Below are 22,319 nucleotides of genomic sequence, written 5' to 3' on the forward strand. Positions count from 1 at the left end.
CATATCTGAGACAGCTGATTTAAAAATTTTAAGTCATTGGACTTAAAAAGTCTATCTTTTCTCAGAATCAGTTTATGTCAGTTTCTTCTGTGAATGGTCATACTTTGCATGCTTTATAGTTTTTTTTTTTTTTTTTTAATGAAAAACTGAACAGTTTGAATGTTATTCTGTGGTATCTCTGGAAATCAGATCCTTCACTCCTTAGGATTTGCTTTCGTTGCTTGCTATAAGCTATAGTGATTTGCTTAACCACTTTACCTACATTCTTTTTGTAAAGTCTACTCTGGCTTATGTGGTCTCTAAAGTTCTTCTTTTGTATATGTTTAGCTAATGTGTTGACAGATTTCCTTGAATAACAGCCTCCAAACATGAAACAGATAAAACAAGAAAAACTCACGTTCGCAGATTGGCTGCTGGGGCCCCCTTCAACACGCAGACAGGCCATTTTAAATCTGCCCTCGCCTTCACTCCCTACTTGGGCCGAGCCTCAGGACTTGTCTGAGTATGCAACCTTCCTTGGGCATACGCCTTATATGGGTGCTTCTGAACAACCTGATTTCAGGAGCCAGTTGCTTTCCACACCAGCGTCCCATATGGAGATCCTAGTCCAAGTCCCCACTGCTCTGCTTCTGATCCAGCTCCCTGCTAATGTCTCCTGGGAAAGCAGTGGCAGATGCCACCACCTGGATTGGAGGTTTGGGGGCTGCTGATTTCCACCTCAACCATGCTGAGCACTGAAACCATCTGAAGAATGAACCAGGAAATGGAAGATCCCTCTTTCTCTCCACCTCTCTTTCAAATAAGTAAATAAATCTTAAAAAAAATAAAGTAAAAATGAAAGACACTCTTCACTGCCTTCCCTCCAAGGCTTTAGACACTCCCGTTTACCTCAACCATAAGTATTGGACCACATGGCAGCTGGTTGCTCTTCTGTCTTCAGTTGTTTGTGAGACATGTCCACCATGTTTCTACCTTGAGTTCTAAGTTAAATGAAACAGAAGCAAGTACCTTGTGTCGGACAGGCAATCTTGAAAACAAGGTCTGCCTGCTGCCTAGAACTGGGGACCAATGACCCGTGCTGAGAATGTCAGCTGGGGAAGGGAGAGGTAAGGGGCATGCAGAACAGCTTCCCGCTGTTTTTAGATGGTCTCTTTCTTGATTCAGCATATGCTTCCTGGCAATAAACCCTCATAGTTGTTTCTGAAGCTTTTTGCTTGATGTTTCCATGCTTCTTTATAGAGGAGCAGATCCTTTACCTATTCTGCCATTTTTGCTGATGCCACTCTTGGTGCATGTAAATATTAGAGCTAATTTACAGCTCTGGATATTAAAATTCTTAAAGATTTATTTTTTGCTTTTGACAAGCAGTTAAGTTTGTTATATTTCTTAAAAACAGTGAGGCAGGGGCCAGTACTATAGTGTAGCGGGTAAAGTCACCACCTGTGATGCTGGCTGATGTCACAGCAAGCAGCAGAGGATGGCCCACTTGTTTGGGCCCCTAGCACCCATGTGGGAGATCTGGCTGAAGCTCCTGGTTCCCGGATTCAGCCTTGCCCAGCTCTGGTTATCTGAGAAGTGAACCAGAAGATGGAAGAGCTCTCTCTCTGTCTCTCCCTAACTCTGACTTTCAAGTAAATAAATGAATAAATAAAAAAAATCTTTAAAAATAAATAAAACAAAGAATGAGATGACGCAGGGCTGGACTTCAGGCTGTGTGGTGGTGGGTCTGTTTCGCCCTGACCTAACACCTAAGGTACACCCACAGGTGCAGCTGAAAGCCTGGGATGTTTAGCAATGCCTTTGCTTTGGCAGCACTGGCTAGAAGTCTGCTTCCGGAGTTTTAGTGCAGCTTGTAGAACTCTGTAAACTTAACCATGCAATGGAAGAAATTACGGTGCAAGCACAATGAGGAAACCAAATTTATTAATCAGGATTCACCAAGGGCACTTTATTAGATATTACCCATAAGTTATGTTGACATGTTTGCAGAGAAATTTTATACATTACTTTCATTAAGAAAATTAGTACTTTTGTAAGGTAAATTTAGTTCCTTCAAGTTCCTTCTATCTGCTAATTCTCCACTAGGGTTTGGTTTTACCTAGCTATTAAAGTCAACTCTCTCTACAACGTATACATTAAACCTCAAGTAGACACAAAATTTATTCTCTGCACATATTCCTTCTAAGTGCTCTGGTTCTTTCTGCCGAAACACCTATACTTCCAGAAATATACATGCCTGATCAAAAATGCCAGGGACTTTCCAAGAGTTATAATTGCAAAAGAAAAATATATATACAAATTTTATTATATACAAAGAACAAAAAAAAACCCTCATCCAGTAAACAAAAGAATATAAATCATAGTCATAATTGGTAAGTTTTAAAACATCCTTAAATCACTGTGACCTTCTCCAAAAGACATAGGCTTTAGCCTGGTGACCCCGTGCCGTTGATCAGCGCTCCAGGAAGTTCTCCTAACAGCAGTCTATGTTCTGGAGAAGCTGGCTTTTTGTGAACTCTGGGGAGGCTAACGTGTTAAGTGTCATAAAGGAATGGCTTTCACAGCCAGTGGAAAACAAATTCAAAGTACTGAAAAAAGGGACACTCCCAGGCTAATGTTTATTGTACACAATTTGAGAGATAACCACTGAAAAACATGAAAGGCTTCTTGACAAAAGTCTGACTTTTTCATAATAAGAAAGGATACCTTTTTATAGCTCTATAAATGAGGTAATGACAAAAAGGGAGAAAGTGAGCTCAGAAGGCAAAATAAGAAAGTCTAAGGAGGAGGTAAGAATATACATACTTAATTTAGTTATAGCAAGAAAAGAGATGGTCCTCTCCAAGGTCAAGTGTCGGTGATATTACCTCTGTAAGCTCAAGCCTGGAAGAGCAATGCAGTCCCTGAAACTCACTATTTAATAATATATAAAAAACCCTTCCATCTGTTTTATAAAAGAGTTACTTTATATGAAAAGCTAACAACATAAACTTGTATTTAGTCAATGCAAATCCCAAATGCAACCCAACTTAATACACAGGAAATAACAGGGAAGACCCAAAAAATGGAAGGGCAGACTTAAATTCAAAATATTTTACAGTACTGCCTTGATACATTCTGTTCTTTTTAAATCTATACACAAGGCTCAAGGTCTAGGGCTTCAGGTTTTATTTTTTCTTAAAAATAAAATTTTTGACCCTCAAATTAATTAAAGATTTATCTGGGCTCGTAGAGGTAATCTGCTCTTTGTGACAGAGTACTCTGTAGTTTCTTCCACCTTAGATCGCTCCACTGGGTTAATGCCTTTGTTTTCTTTGTCTTTTCCATGTGACTTTTTATGCTGTGGATTTAAGGGGAGAAATTAAGTTAATATAATGTAATATTTGATGCACATTAGCTTACTCTATTTTCAAATTTTCAGAGTTATAGATAAGAACACTTAAGCGTAGAAAACTTCAGAAAAGGTTCAGCATAAATTTAGGCAAATAAGCTATTTGGCAAGTAAAGGTGAATGTTTTGTTTTACCACTTAGAAGAAATAGGGTGAAAGAAATATTAATTTCCTGTGTTTTTTCTAAGACATAATCACAGCTTTCACGATAAGGTAGTGGTTGTGGACAGGAAGCGATCCTGCCCCGCAGGGGACATTTGGCGATGTCAGGGGATGTTTTTGGTTGTCACTGCTAGGGAGAGATACTGCTTCCAGTAAGTAGAAGCCATGGATGCTGCTGAACACCCTGCAACCCAGGACAGTGCATCACAGCAAAGACTTCGCCAGCTTACATATCAACAGTGCTGCTGCTGAGAAACCCCACTCCAGGGGAACAAGGCTTTGTCATCAGGAAAAAGCCCATTCTGTTTTAAGCAGAGAAGCTGGTATATAGGCTACCTTAATATACTTTTCTTTAATTTTTTTTTATTTATTCGAAAGGCAGAATGACACAGAGAGAGCGAGAACAAGATTTCCCATCTGTTGGTTCATTCCCCAAATGGCCACAATAGCTATGGCTGGGTCAGGCTGAAGCCAGGAGCCAGGAACCCCATCTGGGTCTCATACATGGATGAAAGAAACTTGAGCCATCATCCCCTGCTTCCCCAGGGTGTTCGCAGGGAGCTGGACTGGAAGCAGAGTAGCTGGGACTCAAACCGGCATTCAGATATAGGATGTCAGTGTCTCAAGCAGCAGCTTAATATGCAACACTACAATGCCCGCACATTTTTTCTTATATCACTCATTTGAGAAATATATTTCATTGGAATATTCCAATGAGGAGGTGACTTTCAATATATACTGTCTTTTCAGTGCCAAGAAAAATCATAAACAACTTGTAAGGTTTCAGATGCAGGGCAAGTTAAGCAGCCATTTGTGACACTGGCATCCCAAATGAGATCAGAATACCCATTCAAGTCCCAGATGTTCCACTTGAGATCCAGCTCCCTGCTAATGCATCTGAGAAAGCAGTAGAAGGTGACCCATGTACCTGGGCCCCTGCTACCCAAGTAGGAGGTCCACATGGCATTCCAGCTTTCCAGGCTCCTGGCTTTCGCGTGGCTCAGCCCTGGCCATTGTAGACATTTGAGGAATGAACCAGCAAATGGACTCTCTCTCTCATTCTCCCTCTCTCTCTGTTACTTTGCCTTTCAAATAAGTAAATAAATCTTTAAAAAACTAATTAAAAAGTTTTAGACCCAGAGAAAATTTCCACATAATCTTGAGTTTTAAACCCAGCAAATTTCCCATATCGCTGCTATGACAGAGAAGATCTGAAGGTACAAAACCCAATCCCAAATCCTTTCTGGTACTACGTATACTTCCTTGCCATAGCTGAGTCACAAAGCCTAGTGTGCAAGGATGCCACAAACAATAGTAAGAACAGATTTCTTACAGGGGATTAAGTGGGTAACTAAGGTCCTCTTTTCTCCTTTTCCTAACTTGGTAAGATAGAAGAAAGGGATGAAAAAAACCTGAAAGAGTGGCATGTGTTGTGGCAAAGCAGATTAGGCCACTGCCTGGGATGTCTACAGCAATACTGGAGTGCCTGGTTCCAGTCCAGGTTAATTCACTTCTGATCTAGCTTCCTGCAAATGTACTTGGGAAGGCAACAGATGATGGCTCAAGTACTTGAGCCCCTGCCATCCATGGGGGATGGATTTCCCAGCTCCTGGCTTCAAAAGAGAGGGAAGATGCTAAGCAGTTCACAGTGCCACATTCTCAGCAGTGTTGAACAGCGGGTAGGAGAAATGACAGCACATAATTGCCTAGGATCAGAGCAGACAAGGAACTCAGGAAACACAGCAACAGTTAACCTCAGGCCAGAGAAATCACAAATGTAATCCAACAGGCCTTCCATGACTCCTCCTTTGAAATCCTAATCTTCAAAATCTAATGGGCAGGCCGGCGCCGTGGCTCACTAGGCTAATCCTCCGCCTGCGGCGCCAGCACCCTGGGTTCTAGTCCCAGTTGGGGCACTGGTTCTGTCCTGGTTGCTCCTCTTCCAGTCCAGCTCCCTGCTATGGCCCGGGAGTGCAGTGGAGGATGGCCCAAGTGCTTGGGACCTGCACCCGCATGGGAGACCAGGAAGAAGCACCTGGCTCCTGGCTTCAGATCGGTGCTGCGCGCCAGCCATAGCAACCATTTGGGGAGTGGACCAATGAAAGGAAGACCTTTCTCTCTGTCTCTCTCTCTAACTCTGCCTGTCCAAAAAAAAAAAAAAAAAAAAAAAAAGGTCTCACGGGCAAAGATAGACTCCAGGATTTCCAGGTCAGTGGTAGAGGGAAGACAGAAATGACTGCTCTCGGTATTCATTCTGAATATATGATAGGAAGCATAAAGGGGATAAATACAGGTGCTAAGGATTACCAGCTAGGGGTGTAGACAAAGTCAAATTTTACCTTTATTTATCCTATAGAAAATCCCTCATCAGTATCAGAGTTGTATAAATATAGGCAAAGTTAACAAGGCATCTATTTGTGAAGAGTAAGGCCTTTATGTTAAATCATAAATGCCAGATTTACACCCAGTGTAGAAGGGTTATAAGATATGATGTGATGAGGTACCTGGAAAAACGGAACCCCGCCCCTTGAAGGACAAAGCACACTGGCATCCACAGGTGGCTCCTGGCCCACAGGCTCTTCAGCGTGTTGCCCCAGGAGTGTCTTTTCTTCATCCATGACCTGCAATTAAGTAGCTGGATAAGTCATTAAGCCCAAGTGCTTAAAAGTCATCACAGAAAGCAAGTTTATTTCATTTCAAATAACACAATGCTCAGTGTATAAGTCAAGGTTCAACAAAATAATAAAACTAATCCCTGTTATTCTTTTATATGATATGACCCCTATGATAAAATGTTAAAAGTGGTAATATCAGAATTAATAGACTCACAGTTTATTTGCTTCTTTGCTCCTTTTTAATTTACAACTTTTCTGTAATTTCTATAGTTACAGATTGTAGGTGTCATTATCCAGGTTCTAACTCTCCCTTGTTTTCATGACCTGAGCAGTCACTAAAATGGTTCCTCATCTATAAAATGGGGATGATCCTAGCATCCACCTCACATGGTTATTGACAGCCATCAATGTACAAATACATAAAGTGCTTAAAACTGTGTCTGGCACATATTATTATATTGTGCCTATTATTATTACCTACTAGTGTAATTCAAAAACTGACAAGATTAAAAGAAATAGGCTTATGGGTCAGCCAACACTCATTAATGAGTTGCAGGGTAGGATTAGACAGTAAAGAGTCAAATTCTTCACGTGAACTCTACCACATCAGGAGCTTATGTGAGGGGCTGCACTGTGGCATAGTGGGTAAAGCCTCTGCCTGCGATGCCAGCAACCCAGGTAGGTGCCGGTTTGAGACCCAGCTATTCTACTTCCAAACTGGCTCCCTGCTAATGTGCCTGGAAAAGCAACAGCAGAGGATTGCCCAAAGGCTTGGGCCCCTGTACCCAAAGATGGCAGATCCATAACAAACTCCAGGCTCCTGGCTTTGGCCTGGTCCAGCCCCAGCCGTTGTAGCCATCTGGGGAATGAACCAATGAATGGAAGATCTCTCTCTCTGTCTTTCCTCTTCTTTCTGTAACTCTTTCAACTAAATAAAAATAAATAAAAAATAAAATAAAAATTTCTAAAATTATGATGCCTTAATTTTTACCTGACTAGTCTCTTTGTTGTCTTCTGAGCAGCTGACCATCATCAACAGCTCCGGCTGTTTGCTGTGCAGCTGATCAAGGAGCTGTGCCCGCGGCTCAGTTCTCACCAGTGTCGATGGGTACGAGTAATTCTTCCTCTGTGGTGTCGTACCTTTAATGGATGTGAGATATGGAAAAAATTGAAGTTTAAAATATATATATTAAGCACTTTTTAAAAAAAGATTTATTTATTTACTTGAAAGTCAGAGTTACACAGAGAGAGGAGAGGCAGAGAGAAAGAGAGAGAGAGAGGTCTTCCATCCACTGGTTCACTCCTCAATTGGCAGCAACAGTCTTAGCTGTGCCGATCCAAAGCCAGGAGCCAGGAGCTTCTTCCGGGTCTCCCATGCGGATGCAGGGGCCCAAGGATGTGGGCCATCTTCTACTGCTTTCCCAGGCCACAGTGGAGAGCTGGATTGGAAGTGGAGCAGCCAAGACTCAAACTGGTGCCCATATGGGATGCCAGTGCTGCAAGCCAGGGCTTTAACCCACTGTGCCACAGCACCGGCCCCTACAATATATTTTTTAAATGCTAAAATTTATACTTTCAGATGAGTCTCATCTTCCAAAAATAAATGGACTTGCCATACATGAGAATCAGCCTTGCCACCTGTCAGGCACATACTGCTTTCAACTAGTATTTTCTCATCTGACAAATGATCTTAAAATGAAGTTTTCCATCTCCAGAGATATACAACAGATGTGTTGTAGACTCAAAAAGGAGTTAAAGGCTGTTCTGAGAAGTGGCAGCATTGCTATAAATAAGGGAACTGTTTTCCCAGCATGATCACTTTGATTGGAGTAAACATTTGGTGTGGCAGTTAAATATTAACCAGCTACATTTCTTATAGTGAATTTACACTCTCACAATTTACAAAGGAACTTGCCTTTTCATTTAGCATTTACATTTCTAATCAATAAAAAATGGACAATCAATATTATAAGTCTCTTGGGGAAAACAAATGAAAATGCTCTAGCACTATCTTCTGTTATAACTGCTTTAAAAATAAATAGCAGCTTTGAAGTAAAATTTATATACCACAAAGTTTATTCATTTTAAGTGCACAATGATTTTTAATGAATTTTCAGGATGTGTGACAATTACTACCATCCAGTAAATAACTCAGTTATTCATCCTATGTAAAATAGCTTATTACGCTTGCTTCCATGAAGGCCTCCCTAAATCATTAAAGCTGACACTGATCTCTCAAAATGGTGATTCCTAAATGGTAATATCCAAGACAAAATGTGAGGGACACATAACACAATGCACAGTGAACTCCGCATTGAACTAGACTTTTTCAATTATATTCCTCTAATAATTCTGATATTAAAATGTCCTTTTAGAAACACTGCTAGGTAGGTGGTTGCTTGCTTTTATTTATTTATTTTGACAGGCAGAGTGGATAGTGAGAGAGAGAGACAGAGAGAAAGGTCTTCCTTTTTGCCGTTGGTTCACCCTCCAATGGCCGCTTCGGCCGGCACATCGCGCTGATCCCAAGCCAGGAGCCAGGTGCTTCTCCTGGTCTCCCATGCGGGTGCAGGGCCCAAGGACTTGGGCCATCCTCCACTGACTTCCCGGGCCATAGCAGAGAGCTGGCCTGGAAGAGGGGCAACTGGGATAGAATCCGGCACCCCAACCAGGACTAGAACCCGGTGTGCCGGCGCCGCAAGGCGGAGGATTAGCCTGTTAAGCCACGGCGCCGGCCTTATTTTTGTTTTTAAAGTGTCTTTTCTTAACAAGGCCAGTTCCCTAAATGTTTGTGACATTTTACTGAATTGTGATGCCCAGATTGTTAGGAGCTAATGTCATGATCATATCATGACACATAATGTCTGATTAAAATTATTTGGAGGCCCCAATTTTTCCTTATTTGAATTGATTACATTTTGATGGTAAATTCCTATCACTCAGTGGCAGGGCCTTGCTTATCTGCTGATAAGCAGATTATATAAGCAGATATTATGCTGACTAGGGTTGAATTCAATGTCAAAAAACCTTTAAATTTCTTCTAAATACCTGTTGGAATATCCAGTTTCAGATCCTGCTGCAGGAAACAATTAAGCTTATTCAAACCAATTTTTATAGTCTCGTTAAGTTCTATACTTTGTGCTATCAATCTTTCTTCATCAGCAGTTATCTGACCCAGAAAAGTATTACGATGATTCTCATTAGCTGCTTTATGTCCACTTAATTTTTCTGTGATCTCTGAAGTTGAAGCCTTACAACATTGGTTTACAACCTGTAAATGATGTAAATAAGCTTTCATTACTAAAAGTAAAGTTGTTAGTGCTTTATTCAATCAATCATTTTCCCTTGCCCCGAAAATTACCATAACAAAAGGTTTTTTTTTTTTTAATTTATTTGACAGATAGAGTTAGACAGTGAGAGAGAGAGAGAGAGACAGAAAGGTATTCCTTCCATTGGTTCACCCCCTAAATGGCTGCTACAGACGGCGCTGTGCCAATCCGAAGCCAGGAGCCAGGTGCTTCCTCCTGGTCTTCCATGCGGGTGCAGGTCCCAAGCACTTGGGCCATCCTCCACTGCACTCCCGGGCCACAGCAGGGAGCTAGACTGGAGGAGGAGCAACCAGGACAGAATCCGGTGCCCATATGGGATGCTGGCACACAGGCGGAGGATTAACCAAGTGAGCCACGGCACTGGCCCCCATAACAAAAAAGTTTTAAAAATACATTTAAAGTAAAAAACAGCGTAATTAATGCCCATGTATGCACCACCTCATATTCATAGCCTCAACATTTTTTATTTTATTTTTTTTTTATTTTTGACAGGCAGAGTGGACAGTGAGAGAGAGACAGAGAGAAAGGTCTTCCCCTTTTGCCGTTGGTTCACCCTCCAATGGCCACCGCGGTTGGCGTGCTGCGGCCGGCGCACCGCGCTGATCCGATGGCAGGAGCCAGGAGCTTCTCCTGGTCTCCCATGGGGTACAGAGCCCAAGCACTTGGGCCATCCTCCACTGCACTCCCTGGCCACAGCAGAGAGCTGGCCTGGAAGAGGGGCAACCGGGACAGGATCGGTGCCCCGACCGGGACTAGAACCCGGTGTGCCGGCGCCGCAAGGCGGAGGATTAGCCTGTTGAGCCACGGCGCCGGCCATATAGCCTCAACATTTACTGACACATGGGGGTTACAGCTAAAACAAGATTGGACACTTAATCCTTTTCACACCCAAGATTTCTTTGAAACAAATCCTATGTCACTTCATCCTCTCAGTGCTCCAGCCGTAATGGCCATTTAGGGAGTGAACCAACAGAAGAAGACCTTTCTCTCTGTCTCTCTCTCTCACTGTCTAACTCTGTCAAATTAAAAAAAAAAAAAAGATAATGCAAAATTTCTATGAACAGTTGGAAGCATCTTTGTGTATCCTGAAGAGTTAAAAGCATTTGAAGACCACAGCCATATCTAAAAAATTTAACACTAATTCTTGGATATCAAACGTCTATTCTGCGGTCAAATTTCACCAAATGTCTCAAATGTTTTCCACAATTGGTTTGTTGCAACCGGAATTCATCATTACATTTGCTTGATGTGTCTTAAGTAGACGACTACATAATTTTAAAAGTCTACAGTCTTAAATCTTTTATTATTATTATTTTTTATTTATTTGAGAGGTAGAGTTATAGTGAGAAGGAGAGACAGAGAAAGGTCTTCCTTCCGTTGGTTCACTCCCTAGATGGCCGCAATGGCCGGAGCTGTGGCAATCCAAAGCCAGGAACCAGGAGCTTCTTCTTGGTCTCACACATAGGTGGACTTGGGCCATCTTCTGCTTTCTCAGGCCATAGCAGAGAGCTGGACTGGAAGAGGGGCAGCCAGGATTAGAACCGGTGCCCATTAGGGATGCCGGTGCCACAGGCAGAGGATTAACCTACTTTGCCACGGTGCAGGCCCCATACAGTCTTAAATCTTAATTGATCTATAAGTTAATTTCCTTATATTTTTTTCTTTTTTAAAGATTAATTTATGGCCGGCGCCGTGGCTCAATAGGCTACTCCTCCACCTAGCGGTGCCGGCACACCGGGTTCTAGTTCCGGTCGGGGCGCCGGATTCTGTCCCGGTTGCCCCTCTTCCAGGCCAGCTCTCTGCTGTGGCCCGGGAGTGCAGTGGAGGATGGCCCAAGTGCTTGGGCCCTGCACCCCATGGGAGACCAGGAGAAGCACCTGGCTCCTGCCTTCGGATCAGCGCGGTGCACCAGCTGCAGCACGCCGCCCGTGGCAGCCATTGGAGAGTAAACCAACGGCAAAGGAAGACCTTTCTCTCTGTCTCTCTCTCTCACTGTCCACTCTGCCTGTTTAAAAAAAAAAAAAAAAAAAAAAAAAAAAAAAATTTATTTGAAAGGCAGAGTTACAAGAGACAGAGAAATCTCGCATATGCTGGTTCACTCCCCAAATGGCCACAATGACCATGGCTGGACCAGGCTAAAGTCAGGAGCCAAGAGCTACACCTGGGTCTCTCATTTGGGTGGCAGGGGCCCAAGTACTTGGGTCATCTTCTGATGCTTTCCAAGGTGCATCAGCAAGGAGCTGGATAAGAAGTGGACCAGCCGGGACTTGAACCAGTACTCATCACAGTCAGTGGCTTTACCCACTATGCCACTGGTCCCTTATTTTTTTCCCTTAAAAAAAAATTGTGGAAGAAACCAGCTCTTACTATCTCAACCGCTAGATTTGGTCAACTGCATCCTCATGCTGCATTTTCTTTCTTTTTAAATTCTCATTTATTTATTAGTTTGTTTGAAAGGCAGAGACAGATTTCTTCCACTTGCAGATTCACTTCCCAAATGCCCACAAGATCCAAGGGCTGGGCCAGGCAGAAGTTGGGAGCAGGGAATTCAATCCAAGTCTCCTATGGGTGGTAGAACCAAAGTACTTGAGCACATACCTGCTGTCTCCTAGGGTGTAAATAAGCAGGAAGCTGGAATTTGAAGTGGAATGGGGACTTGAACCCAGGCACTCCGATATAGGCTAAGGGAGCCCAAGCCACATCTTAACTGCTGTGCCAAATGTCTGCTCCACCAAACCCAGGAGCTTTTGATTAAACGACTTAAGCAGTTATTAATGCTCACAAAGGTACTTTCATTAAGGTCTACAAAATAGTGATAGTCCAATTCTATCATTTCTTCTCCCTTTTAGTAGCTGAAATTCTATTACGAGAAACTTTTCTTAACCAACTGTCCTACTAAATCAAGATATGAGTCTTTCAGGAAAGACAGAAAGATGCTTTATTATGTCTCTATTTACTAGTTTTCAGAATGATGTATTACTTGCTGAGCATGATCCAAAGGAAGACACATCTTTATGAATTCATGTATTTTAACAAATTTGATGTGTTTCAATCTGTTGTAGCCATTAGTCATTTGATGCTCAAATTATACCATATAGTGGGCCTGTGCTGTGGTGCTGTAGGTTAATGCCCTGGCCTGAAGCACCGGCATCCCATATGGGCATCGGTTCGAGATATGGCTGCTCCACTTTCAATCCAGCTCTGGCCTGGGAAAGCAGTAAAAGATGGCCAAGTCCTTGGGCCCCTGCACCCACGTGGGAGACCCGGAGGAAGATCCTGGCTCCTGGCTTTGGATTTGCACCGCTCCGGCCATTGCGGCCATCCAGAGAGTGAACTATCAGATGGAGAACAACCCCCCCAACCCCGCCTCTACTCTCTCTGTGTAACTTTCAAATAAATAAACAAATCTTTAATTAAAAAAAAAATATATATATATATATACCATATAGTTGAATGGGGGAATGCTGTCAACTTGGCTTTTTTTTTTTTTTTTAAGATGTATTTTTTGGGGCTGGTGCTGTGGTGCAGCAGGTTAAGCTGTTGCTTGAAATGCTGGCATTCCATTTAAGTGCCATTTCAAGACCTGGCTGCTCCATTTCCAAATGCTTCTGAGAAAGCAATAGAAGATGGCCCAAGTACTTGGGCCCCTGCCACCCAAATGGGAGACCTGGATTAGGCTCCTGGCTTAGGCCCAGCCCAGCCCTGGCCATTGCAACCACTTGGAGAGTGAACCTGCAGATGGAAAATCCCTTTCTCTCTCTAATGATTTCTCAAATAAATAAATAAAATATTTTTAAAAAGACTGTTAAAAAGAGATTGAATATACCTGGGAAAAAGTAAAAAGCAAATATAAGTAGGTATTAGATGTGAAAAGATGAGTGTCCTTGAAGAAATTAACAAGTGAAAAAAACCAAGGACAGATACAGGACAGAAACTGGATAAATGTTTAACACTATTCAAAATCTAGAAGATGTATATGAGTACATGAAAAGAGATCATGTATAAGCATGAAAGTCTGTCACTCATTATATCTTAAAATTTGAAACCAAAACCTTGCCAAGAATATTTAATTTTCTGATTATAGCTATTGTCCCCCAAGTAGGTACCAAAGTTATTACCTCCAATAAATTCTGAAGTTCTTCTTCCCTCTTACTTAAGCAAGATGCCCACTGTTCAGAAAAATGAACTGTGCTTGTGTTCAGAGATTCACATCTCTGTTGAGTCTCCTGAGATATTTGTTCCAGGTTGCTGCTGAGTTTATCATAGTGTTCGACTGATTCTTCTACCAATTTTGTACCATCTTGGTTAAAATGTCTGAGTTCTTGTGACAAGCCATCAGAATCAGCGCAAAATTTTTTACTGTGAAAAGCTGTTTTGTTGATTATATCCTTAGATGTCCTACAGAAAAAAGCACAACACCATTGAAATGGAAAACCAAGACTCGAGGCCTAATACCTTCCCAAGCCCTTAAGCTCTTACGTGGCAGATCTGAATACAGGCAGTCTGGTTCTGGAGCCCACGTTCTTAATAAGTCGTCTACACTGAGAATCAGTGCTTTGGCCTAGATCTTTTCACAGCAGATTGACATTCCTTATGCCATTAAGTGATCTTTAAAAAGGTCATCTGTTCTCATAAAACTTCCCCCAGCACTCCTCCAGGTATGATACTTTCCTTTGCATCTCCTATAGTACTTAACTATACAGTTACTAAAATGAAATCTGTCTACTTGATTTATGCCTGCTTCTAGGTTTTGTTACTCAAAGGCATCTCATATAGCATCTGATCTAGTCCCTAAACTGGCCAGTCATTCTGTTATTAAAGCAGTTTTCCTTTCCCATGACAGTATAAATCATAAATATTTCAAATGTTACTTTAAAATATCAACTATAAAGCTTTCTAATAATGAAAAAAATATATATTGGGGAATGACAAATTATACATGTAGCACATATAGTACAATGTAACATAAACGATATAAAACCTCTGTCAGAATTCATATGTTAAATTCATTGATGATTCCCTTTTTTAGTGTTTTCTTAAAGTCATCTCACAGCACTAGAGTTAAACCTTAGGGAATAAAAGTTACCCCCTATTACCACTAGATGGTACACCATATGAGTCAAGTGAATAAACAAAGATGCTGAAAATCAGTTTACCTACAAATTAAGTGGAAATGATTTAAAAAGAAAAATGAACTGATAAGCCTGGAGACTATAAACCTAAATCTCTTAAGAAACTCAGTGGGAAAATAATAATTAGTCAAAAGTGACTACAAACTATGTTAATAAATTCCAAACAGAGTCATGTTCAATTTACATAAACATACTCCAACTTTCTGAATGATTATGATAGTCACTGGATCACAATGAGAAACACTAGTACAGACAATAAATGTCAGGAAGGAGGCAAAAATGATTTGCATAGGCCTTAAGAAAGTATACCATAATTTCTTTCCCATTTCAACCCTATTCAAAGCTTTGGGAGGGGCAAGAAACCTATCACTATGGATAAAAGGTGGGGAAACATTTTATAGATTCAGAATTTGTAGAGTTCACACACCTACACACACACAAAGTCCCAAAGTTTATAGGATCAGTAACAAGTTTATAAAACAGATGGTGCAAGTTAGGTAGTAAGGATATGTGATGGCTAGAATTTCAGCTGTATTCAAAAGAAATATAATGTGAGTTATAGATATAACCAGTAATTTTCTACTAGCCATATTAAAAAATAAAATAGATAAAGCAATTAAAGTAAAATGTATAAAGTATGTAACATATGTACAAGTTAAATATGTGAAAATTATGACAGGGTCATAGGAAGAAGGAAATGGGAATAGACTATTATAAACTTATTTGATTTATACATGAAATGGCAGATTATTTGATTGTGGATTCAAATCATTTAAAAATATATTTGTAGGGGCTGACACTGTGGCACAGTGAGTTAAAGCCCTGGCCTGAAGAGCCAGCATGCCATTTGGGTGCCAGTTCTAGTCCCGGGTGCTCTTCTTCCGATCCTGCTCTCTGCAATGGACTAGGAAAGCAGTAAAAGATGGCCCAAGTTCTTGGACCCCTGCAACCATGTGTGGGAGACCAGGAAGAAGCTCCTGGCTCCTGACTTTGGATCAGTTCAGCTCTGGCCATTGTGGCCATCTGAAGAGTGAACCAGCGGATGGAAGACTGCTGTCTCTGCCTCTCTCTGTAAATCTTTCAAATAAATAAAAATAAATCTTTAAAAAAAATATTTGTAAATAAAAAAAATAAAGAAGGGTAACAAAATAAGCATAAGTAAGATCATAGAAGAGATAAAATTAAAACAAAAATGCTCACTCAAATTAGGAAAGGTTAAAAAAGAAACATTAACAGTGACATAACAAACAGAAACCAACAAAACTGTAGATTTTAACACTCATTTTAAATGTGATGGTCTAAACATATCAATCATAGATTATAAATCTGATGAGAAAGCAAAGCCCACAAAGAAAACCACTTTAAAAAAAAGACATGGGCCATGCTTATGGAGGAACAATTATTTTGATAGCAGAGGATTTCTTATCCCATGAAAGCCAGAAGGAAACAGAACAGAGTGCTTCAAATGTTGAAAGAAAAGAACTGTCAACCCTGAAATCTCTATCAGTGAAAACATCTTTCAGAAATGAGGAGCACATCAAGACCATCTCAGAAAAAATAAAACAGAATTTTGGCTAGCAAACCTACCCTTAAAGACTAATGGAAGTTTCCACACTGAAGGAAGCTTGAAACTTCAGGAAGGAACAATTAAGTAGACAAAAATTAGCTGAAATATAGTAGAATGTCCGTCTCATGAGTTTAGAATATCCACAGATAAAAACTGAACCTTGACAAAACTCATGCAAAAAATTTAAAATGGATTATGGACATAAATATGATACATAAAACTATAAAACTCTTAAAAGAAAACATAGATCTGACTGGTGTCTGTGGTAAGTATGTGGGACTAACAAGCAATGACTAAAACAACCTAAACTCTAGCTCAGGAACCACCAAACTTTTTCTTAAAAGCCAGGCAGCAACACTTTAAGCTTATGGTCCAATGACTTTAAAACAATGACTCAATTCTCCTGCTGTAGCTCAAAGGCAGCCAAAGAAACCACATAAACCAAAGGACATGGTGGTGTGCAATAAGATTATTAAAAGGAAAGGCACCCATCCCCTCAGTCATGATTTGCCCTGTTCTACCTAAATAGTGTACTTTTTATCAGTGTTACAGGTTAAGAATTGTAAAAGCACTGAATGTGTATTCTAAGACTGAGAAAATAAGAAAATACATTATAGATAAGAACCAGCTTTCTCACTAAAACAGAAGCACAAATAGCAATAGGATATTTATGTAGGTGTATATTTATACATTTATATATACATGAACAATAAAATGTCCACAAATCAGATGTCCGGTTGAAGGTATATAAGAATTTTTTTGTACTGTTTGAAGTTTTTCTTCTGAACTACTTTCAGACTTACAGAAAAGTTAAGAGAAGTTAAAAATAGCTTACTGCTCTGTATTTTCTCGGACTCTACTAAGTGGTTTCTGGATGTTTTCACATTTTTCCTCCAAAGCACAGAATCTTTCTGCCCAAAGATTGGTTAACTGGTGAAGTTCCTGTAAGAAAGGTGGGAAAAGGAAAAAAGACTTGAAATTACGGTGACAGATGAAGAATTATTCTGCACAAGACTGATGATACTACATGTTCTGCCATAGCAGAAAATTACACAACTTTGTAAAAAGAGATTTTCCTCTCTCCCATACAGGAAAACCAGTGAAAGTCAAATTAATTAAGATGATTATTAGAGGGATTTTTAAAAAAGTAAATAATTAGCCAACTTTGTTATTTTAATTACTAGTAACAAAACCAGAGTACCTCCATACTGACCAAACACACCAAGATGTTACCTTATGTTTGAGAACCACTTTGATGAGTACATATAGTTGCTTTTTAACTGCCAACACTACTAGAAGGGAAAATTAATGCTGATAAGCAATCCCCAAGTATCAAGCTAAAAAATTTTACAGAACCTAATTGGAGCTAAAATATTTTTACAGTCTAGTTGGAGCATATTAATAAAATGTAAATACTTGTAAAATCTTATCTTTGCACTTAGAAGGGGTATTCAAAAAATTAATGGAAAAATATACTTTGAGAAAACTATACATACATGAATTTTATTTTGAAGATTTATTTATTTATTTGAAAGAGTTACAGAGAGAGAAAGGGAGAGGAGGAGAGAGGGGCACGGAGAAAGAGAGAAAGATCTTCCATCTGCTAGTTCACTCCCCAGATGGCTGCCAAGAGCCAGGAGCCAGGGCCTTCTAGGTTTCACATGTGGGTGGCAGGGGCCATCTTCTGCTGCTTTCCCAGGTGCATTAGCAGGGAGCTGGATCAGATGTGAAGCAGCCAGGACTTGAGCCAGCGCCCATATGGGATGCCAGCATTGCAGTCATTGACAACTTGCTGTGGTACAGTGCTGGTCTCTCTAGGAATTTTTTGAAGTTCCTCATATTTAACATCTTTAAAAGCAAGTACTTACTGGCAAATAATATGCTATATAGCAGAATGAAGAAGCTATAAAAAAGATCAAAGAAATGAAAACGTATTTAAGCTTTTAGAATCAGGAACTCAATCCAGGTCTCCTGTCATCTGCTGCTACCCAAGGTACACAAGAGTAGAAAGCTAGCATGAAGGAGCCGGTGCTGTGGCGTACAGGGTTAAGCCTCTACCTTCAGTGCTGGCATCTCATATGGGTGCTGGTTCAAGTCCCAGCTGCTCCACTTGCTATCCAGCTCTGTGCTAATGCACCTGGGAAAACAGTGGAGGATGGCTTCAGTGGAGAATGGCTGCATTCACATGAGAGAGCTGGATGAAGCTCCCAGCTCCTAGCTTAGTTCTGGCTCAGCCCTGGCTTTGCAGTCATTTGGGGAGTGAACCAGCAGATGGAAGATTTCTCTCTCCCCTTCTTTCTCTCTCTGTATCTCTGCCTTTCAAATAAATAAATCGTTAACAACAACAACAACAAAAAGCAAACAAGCTGGAATGGAAAGTGAAGCTGGAAATCAAACACAGGTACTCAAATATGGGATGTGTGAGTCTGAACCTCTGCACCAAATACCCACCCCATCTAAGCTTCTTATTTACCATTCAGTCCATTGGTTGCCAATGAATAATACATCAGCTAACAATGCATATCTAACATTCTGACTGTGAAAACTCTGCCAGTACTTTTACTAGTCCAAAAGTAGGCAATAATGCAGATATTATCAGATATAACTACATATAAGTACGGATTCAAAATTTTACAGAATTGTTTTATTAGTGCTCATTTCAAGTTCTAGAAAACCTAAAAAATATTCCATGTAATAAACTTGCACCCTTAAATCCAGGGAAGTCAGGGCCACCACTGTGGCATAAGAGGTTAAGCCACTGCCTGCATCCTATTTGGGTGCTGGTTGGAGTCATGTGGGAGACTTGGAAGAAGCTCCTGGCTCCTGGCTTCAGGCTGGCCCAGCCTCAGCCACTGTGGCCATTTGGGGAGTGAACCAGCAGATTGGAAAGCCTTTCTCTCTAACTCTGCCTTTCAAATAAATGAAATAAATCTTAAAAAAAAAAAAAAAAAAAATCCAGGGAAGTCAAATCATTTATGCTAAGATATTTTTTAGATCAGTTTTTTTTGCTTTGTTTTCCAAAACCTATCAATTTCAAGCATTTTCTTTAAGTTGCAATAACCACACTTCAGATAAATCTCATTGGCTATGATAACGCCAGTGTGTAAAGCTGAAAGCATTTTATTTAAAATTTATTTTATTATTTGAAGGATAGAGTGAGAGATAATCTTTCATCTGCTGGTTCATTCCCTCAAAGGCTGCAACGACCAAGGCTGGACAGAGTTAAACCAGGAGCTTGGAGCTACTTCCAGGTCTCCCATGTGGGTGGTAGGGGGCCAAGGACTTGGGCCATCTTCCCCTGCCTTGCCAGGCACATCACAGTGAACTGGATTGGGAGTGGAGTAGTCGGGACCTGAACCCACATAAGATGCTGGCATCACAAATGGCAGCTTAATTCGCTGTATCACAATGCTGGGCCCTAAGCATTTTCAAACAGCTAATTCAAAAAGAGGGGATTTGCCTTAGAAAATTCACCTAAAAAGATCTAGACAGGTCTAAGGCAAATGCCTTATGTAGAGGTATAAGACGCTGCTGCAATTTCAAATTGCCAAGAAACATAGAAGAACTGCTGAAAAATGAATGCCTCTTCAGCAGTATAATCACTACCAACATCTGTAAGTGGAACTAAATACTGTGGATGCTCCTGAGGTTTCAGTTTCCTCATCTGAAAACAGGACTAGTGAAAGAATCTGTATCTATATTGGTGTAAATAAATGTTAACTATCATTTTGACTAATTTCCAGTGTTAGTCCTCTTTCTGAAAAGTCTTATATTTAGAGAGGCTAACAATCTTAAAGTTGTTTTAAATCTTGCCTAAATATCGTGGATGTATTTTGCCTTCTCATCTTACATGACATGGATGTGACTCTTTCTCCCTCACTTTCCAAAGCCAAAGAACCTTTTATGACTCAGTAGATCATGTCAACCATTTTATTGACCAAAGAATTCTTGCATGTTATAACACGCTCATTAGTAAGACTTAGATGTCCACTACCAAGTCTTTTTGTTAAATATGTTTTTTATTTAAGGAAACAAATTTTGTGTAATTCATATATACAGATTTAGGAACACAGTGATATTTCCCACCCCATTACTAAGTCTTAAGAATACCAGAACACTGTTTTCCAAATATCTGATATTGATAGATTAGGGTTTGAAGGTTTGGTTTGGGTTTAAAGTCTCATATACTTAAAAATAATTTACACAGAGGAAGGTAAGTTATGAATTACACTTATAATCAATCAATAAATAAAAATTAAAAGGTATATCTGTTTACTACAATATGAAGTATGTCATCAATGAGACAGCTATAAAAGAAAGCAGGACTTAGTTTATGAAAGATAATAACCATCAATGCCCTCCTAAAAAGAACGAAATTGTACCATCAAGTTACAAGGGAGGCACATGCTCACTTTAAATGTTACAACCATTTGCCTCTAAAGATATGTTTCACCCATATCATCTTTCATTTTGGTGTGGGAACAGGACTGTTTGGTTTGTCATATTGCACTTCAGCATAGGATTCCACATGTAGCAAAACCTCAAATATTAACTGATCAAGAGAAATATTCTCAATTATTTTACACTAATTACTGCTATAGGCAATGGTAGCTATAACATTTTCAGGTTCTATATTAGTTTTACAGCATTCAGCTTGTGTAACATAGGTTATTAAGTCACAAGTTATCATAAGACTTTCTTTTTCCACTTCCCAAGTCAGCCAAACAAGATACCTGTGCGTGTGTTTGCTTTATTGTTTTCAAGTCTTCAGTTAAGTTTTCACATAATTTCTGTGATTCAACCAAGGAAGAAATTGTATTGTCTTGCAGTTCATGTAGATTGTTACACAACATACTGAGAAAACCATCCATTTCCTTTTTCTGATCTTCTATCTTTGAGAAAAAAAAATATTAGCTTCTTTCTAAAACAACAAAGTAATTTTGAGATAATTAAGAACATAACATTTGTTACCTTATCAGCTACTGTCAATGCAGTCTTGAAAACATGCTTTAGCTGACTATTGATTTTCAATATAGACACCAGAGTAGGGGATAAAATCGTTTCCAGTGAACTTAGGAGGTCAGTCTTAAGTACATTCTAGTTTTAAAAATAAACAAACAGATCTTTTAAAAAGTGTATTTTCATAGCCTGGATGGTTAGATTACATTTAAAATACTTTTGAAAAACATACACATTAAAATTCTAAGTTTACATTCTCTGTTCTTCATAGCCTACAGAGATGTATCTATATGCCTAGTGTTTACATTCAGCGTAAACTCCCTTAGTTCTGCCTCTAGTAATTAATGGTCACTTAGTATACAATAATAATTTCCTTTTTTTATTTTATTTTCATTTATTTATTTTTTTGACAGGCAGAGTGGACAGTGAGAGAGAGAGAGAGAAGAAAGAAAGGTCTTCCTTTTTCCGTTGGTTCACCCCACAATGGCTGCTATGGCCGGTGCATTGCGCTTATCCGAAGCCAGGAGCCAGGTGCTTCTCCTGGTCTCCCGTGCGAGTGCAGGGCCCAAGCACTTGGGCCATCCTCCACTGCACTCCCTGGCCACAGCAGAGAGCTGGCCTGGAAGAGGAGCAACCGGGACAGAATCAAGCGCCCCGACCGGGACTAGAACCCGGGGTGCAGGTGCTGCAGGCGGAGGATTAGCCTATTGAGCCGCGGTGCCCACCTACAATAAATTCTTAAAGAGTCTAATGAAACACATGTTAGAAGAATTCAAAAATGGAAAAAAAAATGACAATCAATTGGTAAGATTTCAGTATTCTGAATAAAATTTTAAAAATTTCAAACAAGTTTAAGTCATTTGTCAAAAAGACCAAGACCAAAAAGTCATCATGAGTAGGCTTTGGGATGGAGGTATTTAACTCTGGAGACTGTTGACTTATAGCCTATTGTATCAGAACCTGCTAAGGTTCTTAAACTTGTCAATGCATATGAAAAGTAAATAATAAAGTGCAGACTGGGAAGTTTCATGATAAACAAAAAATCCAGACTAAAGATCCTTTCACCAGGGCAGAGAAAAAAAAAATAGAAAATCTATAATAGAAATAATTTATAAATACTTTTAAAAAAGGCCACTGGTAATCCTGTGGAAGGAAGAGCTATTAT

The 22,319-nt window shown here is 40.0% G+C and overlaps 1 protein-coding gene across 1 annotated transcript in view; it reads right to left on the bottom strand.

The window, feature by feature from the left end:
• Positions 1–1,905: 1,905 nt before the first annotated feature.
• KIF11 (kinesin family member 11) overlaps positions 1,906–22,319 on the bottom strand; it is a 58,630-nt gene continuing 38,216 nt past the window's right edge. Inside the window, exons 15-22 of the mRNA XM_062214563.1 lie at positions 21,167–21,292; positions 20,929–21,087; positions 17,031–17,137; positions 13,615–13,894; positions 9,216–9,438; positions 7,159–7,307; positions 6,057–6,173; positions 1,906–3,340 (exon numbers count right to left, since the gene is read on the bottom strand). Of these exons, the coding sequence (XP_062070547.1) occupies positions 3,209–3,340; positions 6,057–6,173; positions 7,159–7,307; positions 9,216–9,438; positions 13,615–13,894; positions 17,031–17,137; positions 20,929–21,087; positions 21,167–21,292 (1,293 nt within the window). The 3' untranslated portion in view covers positions 1,906–3,208. The remainder of the gene's footprint in view (positions 3,341–6,056; positions 6,174–7,158; positions 7,308–9,215; positions 9,439–13,614; positions 13,895–17,030; positions 17,138–20,928; positions 21,088–21,166; positions 21,293–22,319) is intronic.

This window comes from Lepus europaeus, chromosome 17, assembly GCF_033115175.1.
Source record: "Lepus europaeus isolate LE1 chromosome 17, mLepTim1.pri, whole genome shotgun sequence".
NCBI classification, from domain to species: domain Eukaryota; kingdom Metazoa; phylum Chordata; class Mammalia; order Lagomorpha; family Leporidae; genus Lepus; species Lepus europaeus.